General features: G+C 44.3%; 1 protein-coding gene and 1 pseudogene across 2 annotated transcripts in view; both read right to left on the reverse strand.

Annotated features, from left to right (window-relative positions):
• The window catches only part of LOC146352896 (protein CFDP2 pseudogene), a 1,048,348-nt pseudogene that overhangs the window by 820,527 nt on the left and 208,795 nt on the right, over positions 1-19,026 (reverse strand). The window lies entirely within an intron of this gene.
• The window catches only part of PIANP (PILR alpha associated neural protein), a 32,013-nt gene that overhangs the window by 7,208 nt on the left and 5,779 nt on the right, over positions 1-19,026 (reverse strand). The window contains exons 2-4 of the mRNA XM_084835175.1: positions 8,967-9,036; positions 6,840-7,408; positions 6,246-6,327 (exon numbers count right to left, since the gene is read on the reverse strand). Of these exons, the coding sequence (XP_084691301.1) occupies positions 6,246-6,327; positions 6,840-7,408; positions 8,967-8,983 (668 nt within the window). The 5' untranslated portion in view covers positions 8,984-9,036. The remainder of the gene's footprint in view (positions 1-6,245; positions 6,328-6,839; positions 7,409-8,966; positions 9,037-19,026) is intronic.

The raw sequence follows: 19,026 nt of genomic DNA on the forward strand, positions 1-19,026 counted from the left end.
CAATGGAAGTATGGGAGCGTTTCTGAAGCTCTCTAAGCCGAATCCTTTCTCAACAAACAATAACACTGTCAGATCTGTCCATGTTCCATGAACTTCTTCTAATTGTTTTTTCTTCTCTCATCTCTAGTTCTTTGGAGGCTGTGTGGTTCCCTTCACCAGCCCATATTTAATGGGGGTGGGGGGCAGGGAGCATAGCAGAAAGGCTGTCCTTCCAGCACTGACCACCCCCATTCCCCACCATTTCGTGGGGGATAATATATTGTACCCCTGCTATTGGTGAAGGGTTAGCAAATGTATGGCACTCAAAACAAAATACACAGTTTTATACTGTATAAAATGGCCCGCAGAGAGCGAGCGAGCGGGCTATCTATCTGTCTATCACAGCTGTGTCCTGCCTTTCCTCCAAGGAGCTCAAAGGGGAATGCATGCTTCATCTCCCCATTTTGTCCTTACAAGAACCATGTGAGGTTAGTCTGAGACAGAGTGACTAGCCCAAGGTCACCCAGTGATGTACATGGCTGAGTGGGATTCGAACCTGGGTCTCCCTGGTCCCACACTCTTAACTACCACAACACATTGACTAGAGCTCTTAGGCCAGGGGTGGGAAACTGTGGCCCTCCAGATGTTATTGTGACTAACTACCATCAGCCCCAGCCAGCATGGCCAGTGGTCAGGGACGATGGAAGTTGTAGTCCAACACCATCTGGAGGTCCACAGTTTCCCCACCCCTGCTTTAGGCATTAGAAAACTCAGAGACTGGTGCCTTGCCTAGAAGAAGGGTGGGCAGAAGATAGAGCATGGAATACTAGAGGACCACTGGCCAATTTCTAGTGGACCACTGAGCAGGATTTTACAAAGCATGTTGGATTAGATGGACCTTTGACTGCCCCTACAAGGCACTTCTTAGTTCTTGTATTCTTAAGCAAGAGTTTATATTAAGGATCACTTAACACAGAGTACTTACGTTTTAACAGGTAGAAAGATCCCAAGTTTGCAATTTTGTTTTGCAAATTTTATGTATGTATGTATGTATGTATGTATTTTCCAAATACAAGGAAAAATAAACAAAAACATTAAACTAGGCTTTAAATCTAGTTATCGACACAGATTTGTATATTTAACTCCCTGCTTCCCCTTTACTTTACAGACAAAAATATAGGGGCTGTTCACACAATGTGCCAACCCATACTCAGTGGTTGAGTGTGGGTTGTTTGAACCATGTGGTTGTTTGTTGAACCGTGGGTTAGTGTGTTGTTATTTTCTTGAACAGGCCACCTTGAGAACCCACGGTTTGTTGTTGGGTTGCTCAGGGTGGTTAACAAGCCACAATGCATGGTTAACAAGCAACCCTGGCTGCATTCAGGCAACACGGTAACTCACGGTTCAACAAACAACCCACACTCAACCACTGAGTATGGGTTAGTGTGATAGGTAAACAGCCTCGCTGGTGGAATCCATTGGCTGCTTGGAGGTTTTCTTTATGGTTCTTCATAATAACAAATTATATTTTGAGCAAAATCCAAAGGGATTGCCACTTGATAGACAGAGGTAATCCATCTATCTACCCTATGCCCTGCTAGTGGGAGACAGGCAGGCAGAGTGGGAAGAGGATGGAGGAGAAAACGTCTCTCCATTCCTCCTTTGCTTTAGATTTGCTCTTGGCTTGTCTAGCTGACCTACCGTGTTGTGGGTGGAAGAGGCGTCTGAGAGACTTTAGGATCCCGTAGAACCTGGCCTCTCCTCCTCCCTTCCCCCCACTTTTTCCTCTCCCCAAGCTCTTCTGACATCAGTATTGCAACCTTGGAAGAGCAGCCACTGTGGTGCTTTCTGCAACGGCTGCAAGGGGGTGGGGGAACAATCTGATCTCAGATTTCCCCTCCCAAGGCCATACCAGTGCCTACCTTGGGAGTGGGGATCCGCCATATCCTATACTCCCTGGGCTGCTCTCCTTGGGGCTATGGGGTTATTCTTGTACTCAGCACCTCTTGTACTCAGCTTGTACTCAGCTTGTACTCAGCAACTCTTCCAAACCAGCACCCTCGCAGTACAGAAATCCACACTCAGTCTCCAATGTCAAACCATGGTTTCCGGCCATGTGCAGAACCCCAGATTGTTATAGATACATCTTATTTTAAATAGGAGCTGTTGCTGCCTCAGAAATATTCCCTGAAACTTTAAATTTTTCCTGTTGTCATGTTGCCAGCGGGATCTCCCTAGGCCTGATATGCTATTTTTATTCAGACCCCTCACTAAGGGGTGTGATCCCTGGCCACATGATTGCACCTCTGAGCTCTAGGATCCTCCACAACAGGTTCACCTGTACATCCCACAACCCTGGAAGGGGCCTTGGCTGGTGTAGCTAACACTGCTAATTTTGAGTCTGATTTCAAGAATTCTGGTACCGAGGCAGGGCTAGCAATGCAGTCTGGTGGACTCTAACAGGAAGCAAGATAACAGCAAACACTTTCTGTGTGCTCTTTTGACTAGTTTTGAGCCTACTCTTGCATTCTGGTGCAGGGTGAAGCAGCAAGGTAAGAAACTGGTGTGAGAGCAGTAACTATGTTGCTCAGCCACCCAGCCTGGCAGCCTGTTCTCTGTGAAGCCTGGGAAAGGGAGAACACACATGAACCCATAATCTCTCTAATGGTAGCAGTAGATGAAATAGTACATTGGAGCTGAGTTCAAAAACATGGTGCCCTAGTGTGTTTGCACTGGGTACATGTGCATAAAGTGAAAATGATGAAGCTGACTCTTGCTCAAAAACCTATAGGCAACCAGACCAAGCATTCTGGCTTTTACACACACACAAATCTGACAGCTGGCAAGCCCAGCTAGATTTTGTTCTCTCCTCTGGCTCACAGATCTAGGTGTGGTTTGTGTATTCCCCCCTAGAAGACCACACACATTGCATTGAATGTCTGTGATCTTCCACTTGGGAGCAATGCTCCAATGTGAAAAAATGAGGATCATTTCTTTTGCCCATGGGTTCTGGAAAGGGAAGATGACAAGCCCCCTTTTCAAACATTGCAGCTTTTAAAGCAATGTCTGTACGTAATGAGGAGGTACCAATGCTTGAAAGAGCTGTATTCTGCTTTTATAACAAACTGAAGGAAAACATGAAATTAATAAAATCAGTGTGTCCAAGAAATAAACCTTTCAATAGGACTTGAACTACGATAGCTGAGAAAGCCATACCATTAGCAATTCACCTCATGTCTTGGGAAGGCACAGATGGCATTGAAATAATCGTCACACTGGGTTCCTCACCCTGCAGCATTAGCCCAATTCCCTCCCAGTGGCACAATTTGCATGACAGATGTGTACTTTTATCAAGCTTAGCTGTGGTTCGGCCATCAATCTTGCCTTTCCCGCAGTCATTCTTCAGGTGGGCTGGATCCCTTTTATTATTTTTATGTATTTTAAAACCACCATAAGAAGGAAACAGCCTTATGCCAGACCACTGGTCCATCTCGCTCAGTATTATCTACAGTGTAGATTCTACACTGACTGGCAGCAGTGGCTCTCCAGAGTTTCAGCCAGGGGCCTTTCGCAGCCCTCCCTGGAGATGCTGGGGATTGAACCTAGGACCTTCTGCATGCCAAGCATTGTGCTCTGCCATGGAACTACCCCCCTTCCCCTTGTACATCCATTCATCCATCACCATATTCAAAGGAAATATTTTTCAAACAGTTGACAGATTTCCCCAGGGACAGGGCGGAAGAATTGCTTTAGTGGCATCACAGGCACTGGCCAATTGACTCTGGATGCAAACTTGCTGAATTTTTTTCAGAGATCAATAGAGAATGTCTGTTATTGGGCAGATTAAATAAATAAATAAATAAATAAATAAAATATAAGAAACAGAGACAGGAGAAGAAAAGTACATTTGTAGTGAATGCAGTAAGGGGGCTTCCAAACTGCCTCCATTGCCCTACAAATGTCACAGCTCTCTTCATCCTAAGTTACACATTGGGGATGGCATACCTCAGTTATGCAGAAAGAAAAAGAAATAATGGTTTACTGAAAAATATCAATGGAAAAAACGTATTTAAAACTTTTCAAATATAATATAGACATTTCACAATTTATCATACAACTTTAAAATGTTAAAATTTAAATGCAATCAGACAAATGCACCAATGAAATATGCACACTATACAATACTCAAAACAAATATAGACATGGCTAATCAGACACACCTGTTGGAATTGTACAAAACCTAAAAGAGTCAATGTAAAATTGAGAACATCAATTGCTTAGCAGTGGCCATTTTTGGCCTTTAGATTTTCTTCAGCAGCCCACAGTTGTAAAGCATTGGACATTAGAAAAACCACCAAGAGTTCCCTCCATTCATTAGGGCAGTGATGGCCAACTTGTGGCCTGTGGGAGTTTTATGTGGCCCTTAATCAAAGTATGATAGAAAGGTTGTCCACAGGCAAGGGAAAGAAAATGTTTTCAAGATGTCAGAAGCAAACTGTGAGAACTAAAACTAGTGCATATTTTTAACATTGCATCTTACTTTGATTTTCTATATATTATATAATATAATATACATATTCTTATCTAGTGCTACCCCTGAATGCATGTCCTCCACATTATTTATTTATTTATTTTATAACATTTCTATACTGCCCAATTGACGCTCTCTGGGTGGTTCACAACAATTACAAACATAAAATGCAACACAATAAAATATAATATAGAGCTTTCAACTACAGTATAAGATAACAATAAAAAAAACAAAATAAAACCTAGCAGCAATGCAAAGTTTTAAAATACAGTAACAGGTTCCAAACAAGACTAAAATGCCTGGGAAAATAAGGTCTCTATCTGGTGCTGAACAGACCACAATGTAGGTGACAGGTGAGCCTCTGGGGAGCTCATTTCACAACCGGGAGCTCATTCCACAACCACCCCAGTTGTGTTACCCCACAACCAGGGTGCCACAACAGAAAAGGCCCTCTGCTTAATGGCCACTCACCTCACTTCATCTGGTGGGGGTTCCCAGAGAAGGGCCATTGAAGATGATCTTATGGTCAGGGCAGGTATATATGGGAAGAGACGATCCTTCAGGTAACCTGGCCCCAAGCCATTTAGGGCTTTGAATGTTAATACCAGCACTTCGAATTGGGCTTGGAAATGGACTGGCAGCCAGTGCAGACGGAAAAGTACTGGCATATATGATCACATTGGCCAGTCCCCGTTAACCAACTCCCTGCCCAGCTGAAGTTTCCAGACCGTTTTCAAAGGCAGCCTCACATACAATGCCTTGCAGTAGTCCAAACAAAAGGCTACCAGAGCATGGATAATGGTAGCCAGGCTGTCTCTGTCCAGATAAGAAAGTAATTGGTTTATCAGCCTAAGTTGATAAAAGATGTTCCGTGCCACCGAGGCTGTCTGTGTCTCCAGTGACAGTGCTGGATCCAAGAAGACCCCCAAACTACAGACCTGATCCTTTAGGGGGAGTGCAACCCCCTCCAGAACAAGTTGAGCATCAATTAGCTGGGCAGATGGACCTCTCACTAAGAATACCACCATCTTGTCTGGATTGAGTCTCAGTTTATTGGCCCTCATCCAGTCCATCACCGTACCCAGGCACTGACTCAGAACAGCCCTGCCTCACCTGGGTTTGATGAAAACAAGAGACAGAGCAGGGGTTCAGAACCATCCCAATCCCATCCTCCAGGGTTCCCCAGAGGGCCTCACCCCCTTTTCCCAAGCCACTAAACATTTGGTGGTTTCCTGGCTTTTGTGCAGTGTTTTTCCCCATTCTAACAGGCTGAAATGCCTCTCCTGAGGCTTCGTTACTGGCAGTAAAAAATTTAAATGAGAATATGCTGGGGGGGGGGGTTGTTGGGTAATTTTGGCCCCACCCCTTTTGTCTTCAGCCCCACCCACCACTGGAATGAGGCCAGCAAAAGCTTCTCCGAAGCTGAATTTGGCCCTTGGTGTGAAAGAAGTTCCCCACCTTACTGCTAGATGGCACTAACTTTATTTATGGAGTCTCACCACGTAAGACAGTCAGTTAGTACAACAAAATACATTTCCTGGTCCCAGACTAATTTCTGGAGAATAGAGAAGTCCCCAGGAATGCAGAAATTGGCTTTCCATAAATTATTAAGGCTTTGGAATTCATTATCTTCAATTATAACAACCTCTCAGCATCATCTCTGCATCCTGTTGCATTTCCCCTGGTTTCAAATATAATGTGGGTTATTCTTTGCACCTACCTAAAATATACTCACCAGAATTTGAGTATTATCCCCATAGCAACTAGGACGATAATGACAGAAATTGTAATGGTAACATACAGCTGAGGGTCCACACCTAGAATAGACAGAGACGGGAGAGTCAGTGAGAATGGTCAGCAGGGCAACCCATAAGTCCTCTTAGGATTGTCAGTTTATTTCTGTCTGGGCTCCTGTGTGTCCTTAACAAAGAAGCAGAAATCTAGCAGGCAGAGAATGTAGTTGCAGTGTTGTGAAAGGCTTCACCTGCTAAATGTCTGTTTGGTTGCTTTTAGACAAAACTCTTATTGTGCAACAGCACTGCCACATTCACAGAATTTTACAGGGGATCCAGATGACAATGATTTCCACACATAACCCTCCCATGCTTTCCCACAGCTTCTTCTGTCCTTTTTCGTACTGTGGAAAATCTGTCAAGTAAGATAAGATGGGATAGTTGTGCAACATCTTCTGATTGTTCGTGCTAGGACCCCTCCCGTCTGGAAGCACCCCTCGTCCCTCAGACTGATAAGGGTGCCCAGGAGCCCTTCCAAGAATGGTTGGCGGCCCTTGCCCCTTCTAAAGAAACAAGGGGAAGCAGACGAGTGTTACCTTCTCCTCGAGGCCCAAAGAGGAAGGGCCGTAGCGTGGCTGGGGTTTGGCGCAAGTTGAGACCTTCGTTGTGTAGCAGTGAGTGGGAATTAGGTTGTGCTGTTGCCATTCCACTGGATGAAACAAAGGTGTAACCCAAAGGTGGGAAACCTGGGTTGGCTGAGTTGGCATCACCTCCATCCTCAACTGATATTGTGGGACCCCAAATTATAGCCCAGGGGTACTGTGAGGAGGACAGGCCATCTTCAAAGCCAGATGGAGTGGCAGGCTGGGTCCCCTGGGCCTGACGCCTCAGCCGTATCGCACTGCGCAGGCCAGCTCCTTTGGGAATGAGGGACTGCTGACGCTGTGAGGTAGTGTGGGATCCTTTCTCTGGGGGGAGATTCTTGTTCCAGACACAAACAGATCTGGAGGCTGAGGGGCTGCGATGGCTGCAGAGTGGCCGTGCCGCCAGGAGACCTCGGGTGCGAAGAGACCAGGCACTGTGTGATGGAACTGCTGAGGCTAGAAGAAGGAATGGCCAGAGCTGCAGCAAATGGAAGCAGGAAACAAGGGGGAGCATCACATTGCTGAGGGGGAGAAAGAGAGATGCGTGTTACTAATCTGGAGAGTCCCCTCTCTGGGGGAAGGTGGCTCTACATCAGGGGCTGGGGCTGGGTTCCCATTAAGGATGGCAGGTGGAGATCTGACTCATGGGGCAAAATCCATGAGGAACTTCTTCTGTAAAAGCCCAAGTGAAGCACACAGGGGCTGAACAAGGGCACAATAGTGCTCCTGTGCAGCTCCTGTTCATTTTATGAGACCTGCATAGGATAACTAGATGATGCCCCATGCTGATTTGTGGGAAAGCAGGGGAAGCGCTATTTGGATTGTCCACTAAGATGTTTTGGGCTGGCCCTAGAGAAGGAACAGCGGAGTATTCTCCTCCAGCCAGTCTTAAGTACCCTCCAATTAAGGCTACCTCTGGGAGCAGCTGCACCTGTGGGTAAATGGGGGGGGGGCATTCTGCAGTCTTCCTACTCAAGTTCCATTACCCTCCCTCCCATTTCAGTAGACGCCCCCAGTTTGGTCCCAAGTTTGATTCCTTTTCTTCATGCCTCTCAGTAGGCGCTGGTCACTTGAGATCCAATGGCTGCATTTAAACAATAGCCTGCGGCTTCATAAACCTGGTTTACTGGCCACACATTCCTCCCTTGCCCCTCTCCTTTTCCCACAGTGCACTCTCTTTGGCGCAAAGATCCTGGCTCATCATCCTGGTTTGTTAACCAGCATTAAGCCAAAGTCCCCCAGTTGGGCTGTAATGGGGAACTCTCGCTCAATGCAAGCCGGGATCTCAGTGCCAAGTCACCACATGATGGGAGGAGGGGAGGGGCGAGGGAAGGGCTTGTCCACACCTTCATAAACCCTGGTTCACAGCCAGCTCCAGCCCTAATGGATTAACTCACCCATCTCCTCCCATTGCCAGTGCAGTCTCTTGGCTGGTGCCTCCCTAAAGCATCAGGTACTCACTTCTTTTTGCCTACTGCAATTACTGGGCACACATCAAGTATGTTTCCTTCTGCTGTTGCAGCAGCAGCACTGCACTCTTCAAACGGAAAACACAGACCAGAGGTGGGGAATCTATTTGGGTCCGGGAGCTGGATTGCCCCCTAGACCCGGCTCCTGCTGCAGGCTGAATGGTGTCAGTGGGTGGGGACCCATCCATGACATCAGGGGCTTTGCTTCACCTGGGGTTTTCCCAGCTGGAGAAGGCCTGGGTGGAGCGAAGCTGGCTCCCAGACTGAGATGCCGTCTGGAGGAGCACCAAGGTCGGGGGCTGGCTTTGCTCTACCCAGGCTTTTCCCAGCTAGGGCAAACCTGGGCAGAGTGAAGCCCACTAAGGCTCTAGCTTCACCCCTCCATCACCTTCCCTGTGGGGAGGTGACATAGGAGTGACAGTCACTCTCCCGCCCCCTTTCTCTTCTGAGGGGGCAGGGCTTAGGGAGGGGCCCCATGAGCCAGATAGGTCAGGCTGGCAGATCCAATTTGGCTTGTGAGGGTCCCCATCCCTGCCCTATTTAGGTGCTATGGCATGTCCTGTCCCTACTGACTTCTGCCATACTTTCTAAAATAGTACTGTGAACTTACCAGGTACTAGTCTCCATATCTGATGGCAACAGTTTCTCCTCTCAGCAGTAAATCTGTCTCATATTCTTCACTAAAACCAGGAATAAAAAAGGGATATCAGTTACATGTTACTAAACCATTTCCAAGTTCCTTCAGTGTAGCTGATATATGGATGCCAAGCGACTGCCAACTTCAACTACATTCCACCGGGTCCCTTCAATTCTCATAAACACACCATGTGTTGTGAACACAACTAGACTGCAGACTGACAGAGAGAAAACATATCCCCGGCTTATTATTGCATGCACGCATTGCTCTCTGCACTTACAAAGGAACAAAAAAAAAATGAATATGTATACATATGAGAGCCCCACTGCCACGAACACATGCGCTGTTCCTCCTGGGACTGAGGGAAATTTGGTGTCTCTGATTTCTTATCACTTAAACAAGTTAACAGAATCTTAATTCCTGCATGTATTTATAGCATAAAGCATGTAATCCATTTAATATAAAGAACCACTTTAATTGTGCATGGAGACAGGAAAAAGAATAGGAATAACATTAGAACGATAAACACAGGAGATAGTGAAAGGGAATGAACCAGTGAGGAAAAATCCAAGCCTGCTTAAGAATTTAGAGGAAAAATGACTCCATAAAATATTTAGTCTTTACTTTCTGGTCAGCTAAAATGGCTTTTCCAAATGGCTTGCCCTTTTCATCACTGCCCCTCCTCTCCCCCTGCTCACCCCTCACACACACAAAATAATTTTTGATACACAATTTGGCTATGTAGCATTTTAAAAATAGCAGGTTGGAGTACTGATATTGTATGTCTGGGCTTATTTTTGATCTAGAAAGGCTATCAATCATACTGCATCTAGCCTTGTACTATTTCTCCAAATTCCAGTCTCCCATCATTGATGTTTAAAGATATTCCTGCCCGGCTGTACATCCTGCAAATGCCCCAGGTACAGGTACAGGCAAAGAAGGAAATGCTGGGTGGTGTAACTCTTGCAGTCCTTTCAAGGACCGGAGATCATCGCTCACCCTCTCTCAAATGCACCCTCCAAGCGGAGCCCTATGAAATCCTAGGCTCTTCCTTTATGTGCTAGACAATGGTGTGGCAGATGCAAGCCCTTCAGCAAACTAACTTGAAGGGAAAATAAATGCACTAGCATTTTGCTAATTTGTTCACAGGGGCTGTCAGACAGCTTCTAGGGTAAGCATTGCTGGTTAACCTTCTACATTGTAACAGTCCTCCCTACCTCTGTCTTTCGTATGCGTGCCTACCCCTGAGAAATGGTGTAGTGGCAAACGTACACATGCAGGAGCGCATCATGACAGTACCCATAGCCACACCCCCAAGGAGAATCCAGACATTTAGGCAATCTGTGTTGATCCACCTCTGTCTGTATTTTATATGTCTTCGGTATAGCTAATCGATCTTAATTGACCATTCAAGATCACCCTCCTCAAAATACTTCGCATTATAACAGGGACACCTCACAACAATATATTGCTGCTGGGAAAATCCATTTCCCCTCAGCTGTGGTGTAGCCGAGCCAGGACTGACAGGGCCAGCATGATTTATTAGCAGGGATGCTGAGGTCATCCGCCACCCCCTTCAGAATTCCCTTTTCCCTCTGCACTGAGCTACAGTCCTCACAGTAGGGGGGGGGGGATGGATATTCCCAGCAACAATATATTTTTTCCTGTTGTAATGCAAGGTATTTTGGGATGGCTTGGTCTTGAATGGGCAGTTAAGACCCATTAGCTTTACAAAAGACCTGCTCCTGATCGAGATAAAGCTGCTAGAAGTGGTTTATTAATATGGATCAACACAGCTGCCTGCATTTTTGGATTCTCCTTGGGGGTGTGGCTATGGGGACTGTTGTGATGAGCGCCTGCACTTCAAAATTTTCCACTACACCACTGTTTCCCAGCTAATGTACAGCTGAGCTCAGCAGGAACAGGGACGCCGGTGGGGGGTGGCAGATGATGTCATTGTCGCTGCCAGCCAAAAAGTCCCGGCGCTTGGACCCTGTGAGCTCCACTAAACCACTGCACCTGAGATAGGGAGATGGGGGTAGAGGAACAGGTGGTAGGGAGGGAGTGATGAATGGACAGATAAAGAGTAACTAGAACAGATGGTCAGATTCACAAAACTACAAAATGCAGAGATTACATTTCTGTCTTAGAAAGTAAATTCACTCTTCATTTTATATTCTGGCAAATCTGATCGGCATCTTTACTACTCGTTAAATAGCTCTTTTATTGCAGTCTTATTACTTTAAGCTCTTGAAAATGCTCTCATAGAATATGATTCAGTTGTGATTAGACACCTGTATTGTATTTAAATTCAGATCCTCACAAACACATATTTGAAGCCCTGAGAAGAGGCATGGGAGAGAAAAATCGAAGTGGTTTTTCCTATTTAAGCAGGGCTGTCAGCCCAAGACATTTTGCTGCCTGAGGTGAAGGACAAGATAACGTCCTCTCCCTATCCCATGTCCTATCCTACATATGGAAGCCAACTGGGCTGGCAGCTGAAACTCACTTTAACATTAGTGATGGGATAACATCCTCCACTGGGGCTCAAGAGTCCGTGTGGCATACACAGCGCTGTCCTCCAACTGGGGGGAAGAGCCAAGGGCTGCCACTGTTGCCTCCCAGAATCTGTTGCCTGGGGTGGTAACCTCATTCTGCCTAATAGTAGGGCCAGCCCTGTATTTAAGAAAGCGCTGTTGGGGCAATGCCTAGTGTGGGCCTAACAATCTTGCTTCGTCTGAGGAAGCTGTTTAGGTCTGGAGACAGTGAGTGTAGGGCAATAATGATAGTATGTGTGCATGTATGTTGGGAAGGGGTTAATAATAAAATGTGAAGTGATAGATTCATTAGCAATGTGATATCTAGCACAGGTGATTATCTGGTAGAGGGAGAAATAAAAGGAGCCTTCCTACTTGCAGGGGCAACATAGATATAACCATGATAAACATTGTGGAGGGGAGACAGATGAACTTAGAGCTGAATATTTTTCTAATGCTTTGGACCATCATCAGTTTCAAGTTTTCTTAAGAAAATTTTCATTAAACTGACATTTTCAGCTGTCAGTTTAAAAGGAGTTTAGGGGCTAATCTAATCTAACCCTTTCCTTACGAAACAGCTACTGTGGGAGTAGCTAAAAATATGAGCTGGAATGTTCTCTCTCCTTTTGAATCTCACCTCCGCTATGAATTCTCTAGCCTAGATGGTCTAGATCATTGGTCTTCAACTGGTGGGTCAGGTAGCATTGCACTAGCTAACATACAAATATATGGTAAAAAAGAAGAAGAAATGGGTCCCAAAATGCATGTTTGGGCTACAGGTGGGTCCTACGTCTGAAAAGGCTGAAGACCACTAGTCTAGATGGTGTTGTGAAAAGCCACACAGTCTATGCCTTATTATCCACCTGCTGTATTATCCACCTCTATCTACAGAAGGTGGATAAGTCCAAAGCTAAAGTTTATGGCGAATCATGTGAGGCTGCAGCTAAAAGTAACAACCCTGCATTTCTTCCTCCTCTCTGCTACGTAAAGTTTGATAATGTGCTGTAAGTTTGCCTCTCTCTCTTCTCCCCATACCCCCCACCCTGGCAGAGCAGTACAGTAGCCAATGAAGTGGATCAGGCACAGGGAAATTTGCAGTTCATTTACATATACGTTTATTTATAAATATTTACATAGCGCTTCCCATTTTAAAAATCCCAAAGTGGTTTACAACAAATTATAAAATACTACATCGTTGTAAAAGCACAACATTTAGACAAATTAATGGTTGGGAAAAGCCAGGGTAAACAAGTACGTTTTTAGTAATCACTGAAAGCATGTGATCGTCGCTGCCTGACATATTGAGAGGAGGTCATTCCAGAGGGATGAGGCCACCACAGAGAAGGCCCATTACTATGTTGTTGCCAGATGGGACTCTGCAGAAGTCTCTGCACAAATAAGGCCTCCCCTGAAGATCATAGTGATCTATCAGGTCTATATGGGGGGAGATGATTTTTCATATCACTGGTTTTGTATTATTAAATGTTATAAGATAAGAGGAAGAGACACGGGATTGCTGGGTTTGATGACATCCGTGCACTGGCTGTAACGTCTAGATCCTGCCTAACACAGGCCTACTTTCATGGCTGTTGTAAGCATTACAGAGATAATGCATATGCAATGTTATCCATCCATCCATCCATCCATCCATCCATAATTATATCTGACCACCACTTCTTTCTAATGTTCTTTTAAATATTTAAATATTCCTTCTTAATCTTCTTTTCCCTTGGCAAACCATATCCAGTATTTTTGGCCTTCCCTCATACAACTTGCCTTCAGACCTTTTTATCCTCCTCATTGCTCAATTATGAATTATTTTTTAATTTTTCAGTCTCCTCTTTATGCCAAAAATCAACTTCAGACTTCCATTATATTCAGGGCAGGATATTTGCTGGAAGTTTTTTTTTAAGGATTTTATATTTAGTGTTGTGCTAATGCTCATACTTAGCGCCAGCAGTGTGATATCTTGTATCTACATACAGAATTTGAAAGAAGGGGAGGTGTGTGTGTGTGTGTGTGTGTATAAAAGAGAGAGAGAGGCTCAGCTGCAGGGGATAGCCTAGTTACTGCTTTTTAAAAATATTATTCATCTCTCACATGTGTAGAACTGCACATATGGCCGTCTTTCCCCTACAGTGACTATGCACGCACGCACACACGCACACACACACACACACACACACAGAGCGACAGAGAGAGCTGTGTGTGTGTGTGTGTGTGTGTATCACACTGCATATGAAGAGGCTGGGTCAATCCCTAAATAAAAAGACAGGGAAGGGGAAAACAACTCCCAGAATGGTAGATCAGGGCATTGCTGTTAGGAAAGATGTAGACATGCCTCCTTTGTGGTTTGTTTTAAAGGATACATGAGCACTCAGCAGTTTGAGTGGTATAACAGGGGAAGTGCTCAGTCTCTACAGAAATCTTAAAAACCCATTAAAATAGAACTAACTGCACTAACACAGAAAGGGGGGAGGCATGTGCTGCTCATCACCGGTGATGTCACAGACACTACCTTGTAAATATCTCTAGCATTCACACAGTCAACATTTCATAAAATACAATAAACCCGCCTCCTGGGGCAAGCTCATATCAGTGTACACGGCACTTTGTACTACATGCCACAAGTAAAAAAAGGAAGGCCCTGCAGCCTGCCCCAAGGCATGTACAACCAAAACAGTAGCCTAGATCCAGCTCTTGATCTAGCACACAACTAGTGCCCCCATAGGGAAGCTCTGCCCCCATCTGCCTCAAAAGATTCAGCCACCTTCTACACAGGGATCTCCCTTTCTCGATCGGCAAGTGGGGAGAGAACAGAAGGAGAGGGAGAATGGAAAAGACAAGGCTGAGAAAAGGACAAATGTGAGCAGATGTGTTTATACACACTTAGACTTTAACTATATTAGAGTTGGGATGAAAGCTGGAGCGGGAGGGTTAGACAGAGCTTTCCAGAAAAGGTGGGATTTGAAAGAAGAGAGAGATTGTATTGGCTTACACTGTTTCCTATAAATTACTTCACACCAGTTTTTGATGTTTTAATAGTGTCTAAGATTTTTCACAAACACTGTAAAATGATCCTAGCCCTCCTCTGCCCCACATAGCTGATACCCCAGTAACTGACTGAGGGCACAATCCTATGTGTGTTTAGACACAAAAAAAGCCTACAACTCCAGCATGACTGGCTGGGGGCTGCTGGGAGTTGTAGGATTTTTTTCTGTTTAAACATGCATAGGATTTCACCCTTCTCAGCAGATGTAACGGTAAAAGTGTTTCTGGAATGCAACACTTCAGACTGTGGATGGGAGATCACCTGGTTCAAAGTTGTCGTCGTCCCCTACCCCCAACACATACACAGACAGTGTATCTCTGCATAGAGAAAACTAGGCTACCAAGGAGAAGGCTAGATTGTTACACTTCTTTCTTATGTGGAGGAAGCTTTGTTTTTTCTAATATATGGAGGAGCATCCAGTCACACAACTCCCTCCCCGCCTCACTTCCAGTGGTACAGTCCAGGAACCGTTTTGACACCTGACCTGCTATTTGTGTGAAGTAGACCTGAGTGATGCTGCATTGCCCCTGGAGCTGTATAAATTATATTTTCCTGCCTTTCACGACATTTAATTCAAGAGGGGCTGGGGGAATCTTTTTCTTCTAAACTTCTTTGCACATGATAAGTGTCCCCTTTGCTTTTGGGATGGGAGAAATCTCCTTCCAATCCAGCCTCAGGTGGTGGGGTGGGTGGAAAATGACAGCCACCAGAAGGAAGGAGCGCAAACCTCACATGTAATGCTGTGTGAGGATATTTATAGGCTGTTCCTTGCTAAATATTTAAACAGGGTTCAGTGAGAAAGAAACCCTTTCCGCATCTACGAAAATACTTTTCCTACTCCCATACACAGCAGGAATGCCAAATGTAAAAAGAAAGCTGGAGGTGGGCATGGGGCTTACTTGAGCTTGAAGGAAGGAAGGTAGCACTTCTCAGCTGCCCCTTGCTAGGGCTGATTTATACAAGGATGGAACAGAATAAGGTGGAGGATATGGGACTTTAATTTAGATATGGCTAGTCTCTTCTTGGCTTTATATTTTTATAAATATATTTATATTTTTAGAGTTAGTTTCTTCCTTTAAAAATGCAGCATTCAGCTAAGATAGAAATATAAACGCAACTTGCACTTATATAGCACTTCAAGGTTTTAAAACACATCACTTTCACTGCTACAATGTTCTAATCCTTACAACAATTCTTGATGTTTATTTTCAGTTGGTGTCATCCTACCTCTCTTCCTTACTTCAGTACTTTTCTTCAATCCACTACAGCATATGGTACAACTGGGCCCAAATGCTTATTCCATATTGCTTAGTCCTTCACTAAGGACTAAGGAGGCAGCTTTTAAGATTGCCATCACAAATTTTCACGCTATGCCTTCTGTACTCTGTTTTAACTTCCCTGTCTTTATCATTGGTTCCTTCTACCTCACTCAAAATATTTGAATGCATGTATTTTCCACTGTAGTTTATTTACTAGTTTTGATGGTTAGAAGGGTCTCCGAATAATCATGGTGAGTGGCAAAAAAGTCTAGGGAGGAAACTGAAGCCAGATTTTATTCAGTCACCCTTATGGCATCTGCGATTTCACTAACCATGTCCCATACGCTTGCAAGCCTGTCTTCACAGCCATAAGGCCTAGAGACTTGCTTTTTTAAAAATGAAAACAGTCTGAAAACAGGAAGCTGAAGCCTGTGTACAATACCACAGTCTCATGCAGGATTGTAAAACACATACAGTCCTATATTTCTAGTTAAAAGGAATCACCTTTTTAAAAAAGAAACAGGTGGCCCACATTGTGGATGAAAATATTGAAGACATAAGACAATCTCTCATGGAAAATTCACTTTTTGCCTGATTCCCAGTTTATCAGTAAGTCAACTGTTCTCTGGGCATTATGAATTGCTAGCCAACTGATGAACTAGATTGGATTTATGTAGCTTGATTATATTATGAGAAACTGCCTGAAAGGCTTTCCTAAAGGCAAATTATACTGACCGCATCAACTCTCATCTAAGCCAATCACCCTGTCAGAGAAGAAAAGTACATTGTACTACACTGCAGTCTTGAAAGGCGACTAAAGACATGCATTAAATATTTTTATTTTAAATGGAAGTAAAGTAATACTTGGCACACTTTGTTCTTGATACGTGCATGTTAGCTATTTTTACATTTTCCCTGGGTTTGTCCTCTGACTCAATGACCTTGCTCACACATTACGGTGGCAATTCCTGGGTTGTTTAGCCCAGGAATTGCCAGGATGAGTGAAGCAATGAGCGTGCTGCCTCCTGTGCCTGGGTTGTTTTGTGATGTGCAAACCAAGAGTTTCCCAGTTTGCACATCACAAAACAACTCAGGAACATCCTGTTCCTGGGTTGCTAATTAAAAGCAGAAACAACAAGCACTGGAATGGTGAGTTTCACTCATCCCCTCAATTCATGGATTAAACAGCCCAGGAATTGCCATTGTGACTTGTGAAACGGGTCACTAAGTCAATAGTGGCCTACATACCCAACCGAAGGCAGCCATGCCAAAACCTGCCTTAACACAGATGGCACATTCAGCTTCTAGTAGCTTCCTGTGGCGCAGACTCCACCACACACAGAAGTGCCAGTGTGAATATACAGCCCCTTCTGACTAGGATTCTTCTGCAGCAGGGTGCTGGCACTTCACTGGTGCACAAGAACGTGGCTCCCAAAGGCACAGGAAGTATGGGCCAGAACTATGGAGTGCTGAGATGCTTCGAGGGTGGCCAGGTTTTCTACTTCTCTGAGGAGAGCCCTCTTATTTTAGAGAGCTGTCAGAGGGCAGTTCTCTACCTGATGGGCTGTCCAGTCCAAGTTTTGTTTAAAAAGAAAGAACCAAAAGGGGAGCAGGGACCTTGCAATGGCCCATCAACACTTAACATCTGAACAGCAGACTGAGCAGGCACACAAGCCACCTGAACACAGTCTCCCCCCCAATGGTGAGATGTGTTCTATTTCTATGTAAATTATAGTTATTGTTTCTAAATGTGCATATATACATATAAATTAACTTATGCAAATTGTATCCTTTTGTTGTTGATGCATTTCCTCTTTTTGTGGCAATGTGTAAGTGGCCACCCTGGGTGCTTCTAGACTAGCAGCTTTTATTGCCACACAGTCCTTGCTCTTCTGCATTAACCTACATGTGGAATGGCAAATTACTTTCCACACATTGAAGGCTACAACACTTTTTTGTGTGAACATATCACACTACAGTCTGCCACACTAGTGGGTGCATCATAACCACGTGAATGGGCAAGTGACGATGAATCTAAACCATTTTAGTAGCGTGTTTATTTTTTAATCAGTTTTTACATTTGCACCCAACTGCTTTTCCATTTAAAGTATTATTGCAAAATATTTCAATAATGTTTGTTTAAATATAGGCTGAAAAGTGTTTTAGCACAACTTAGGGCATAGTCCTACACATGTTTAGACAGAAAATATTCCTATAACTCCCAGCATGCCTCCAGCAAGCCATGCTGGCTGGAGGCATGCTGGGAGTTGTAGGCCTTCCCCCCCCCCCCGTTTAAACATAAGTAGGATTGTGCTCTAAGAAACCCATGTTGCTAAAATGGTGCCAATTTGAAAGGCACATGTTTATTTTAAAGATGATACTTCATTTAAGTGCTATTGCGCTCTTATTTATTTTAATTTTTGCAATGTAGTTGGTAAAACAGAGCTGAGTGTAGAGATGTGGACATAGGGTCAACCACCCAAAACATCACCACACACATCAAAACCATCCCTCCTCAAAAAGATGGAACACTGGTGTTAAGATTAACTAAATCTGCAGAGACTGGGTTGCTCTTCCTTTCATTCCTTCTATTTAACGGATTTTGTCAGCTCTCAAGAGATGGATGAACCACAGGGAGATACAAGAAAATAATGATTTGATGATGATATCATGTAAATACTCCGTAAAAAGTGAGAGAACAAAGTATGGCAATTCCGCAGTAAATATCTTCTGTAGGGACAGCCTTTCACCCTGCTCTGTTCAGAACCCAACACCTAATTACAAAAGGAAGTGTCCCTCTTTTCTAAGCCTTCAAAACCTAAGGCAGTTGTGAATTCAAAGCTCACTCCTATCCTTGCCCTGCCTTATTTTTTATTTGCATTTTTATTTACACAAAGGACTCACAGATGATAGCTAGTTCCACACAACTGTTTTCAGATCAGAGAAAGATCTATCTAAGGATAGGGGATGTAGGGACTGGGGATCAGTAAAGAAACCCTTTTTTATAGCACATATTTCTGTACAGTATGTCCTCTAGGGATGTTTTAAGCATGCTGTGAGCTAGTTTTTATTTTTTAAACAGTCCCACTGCTAAATTTACCCTAACTTCCAGTACCTGCCTTCTAAAGCCCACACCAATCTGTCTGTTGTAGAGAAACTCTTGCATGCAGAGACATCCATCTCAC

Source organism: Heloderma suspectum, chromosome 2 (assembly GCF_057233095.1).
Source record: "Heloderma suspectum isolate Gila_16-S chromosome 2, 16-S_ref, whole genome shotgun sequence".
NCBI classification, from domain to species: domain Eukaryota; kingdom Metazoa; phylum Chordata; class Lepidosauria; order Squamata; family Helodermatidae; genus Heloderma; species Heloderma suspectum.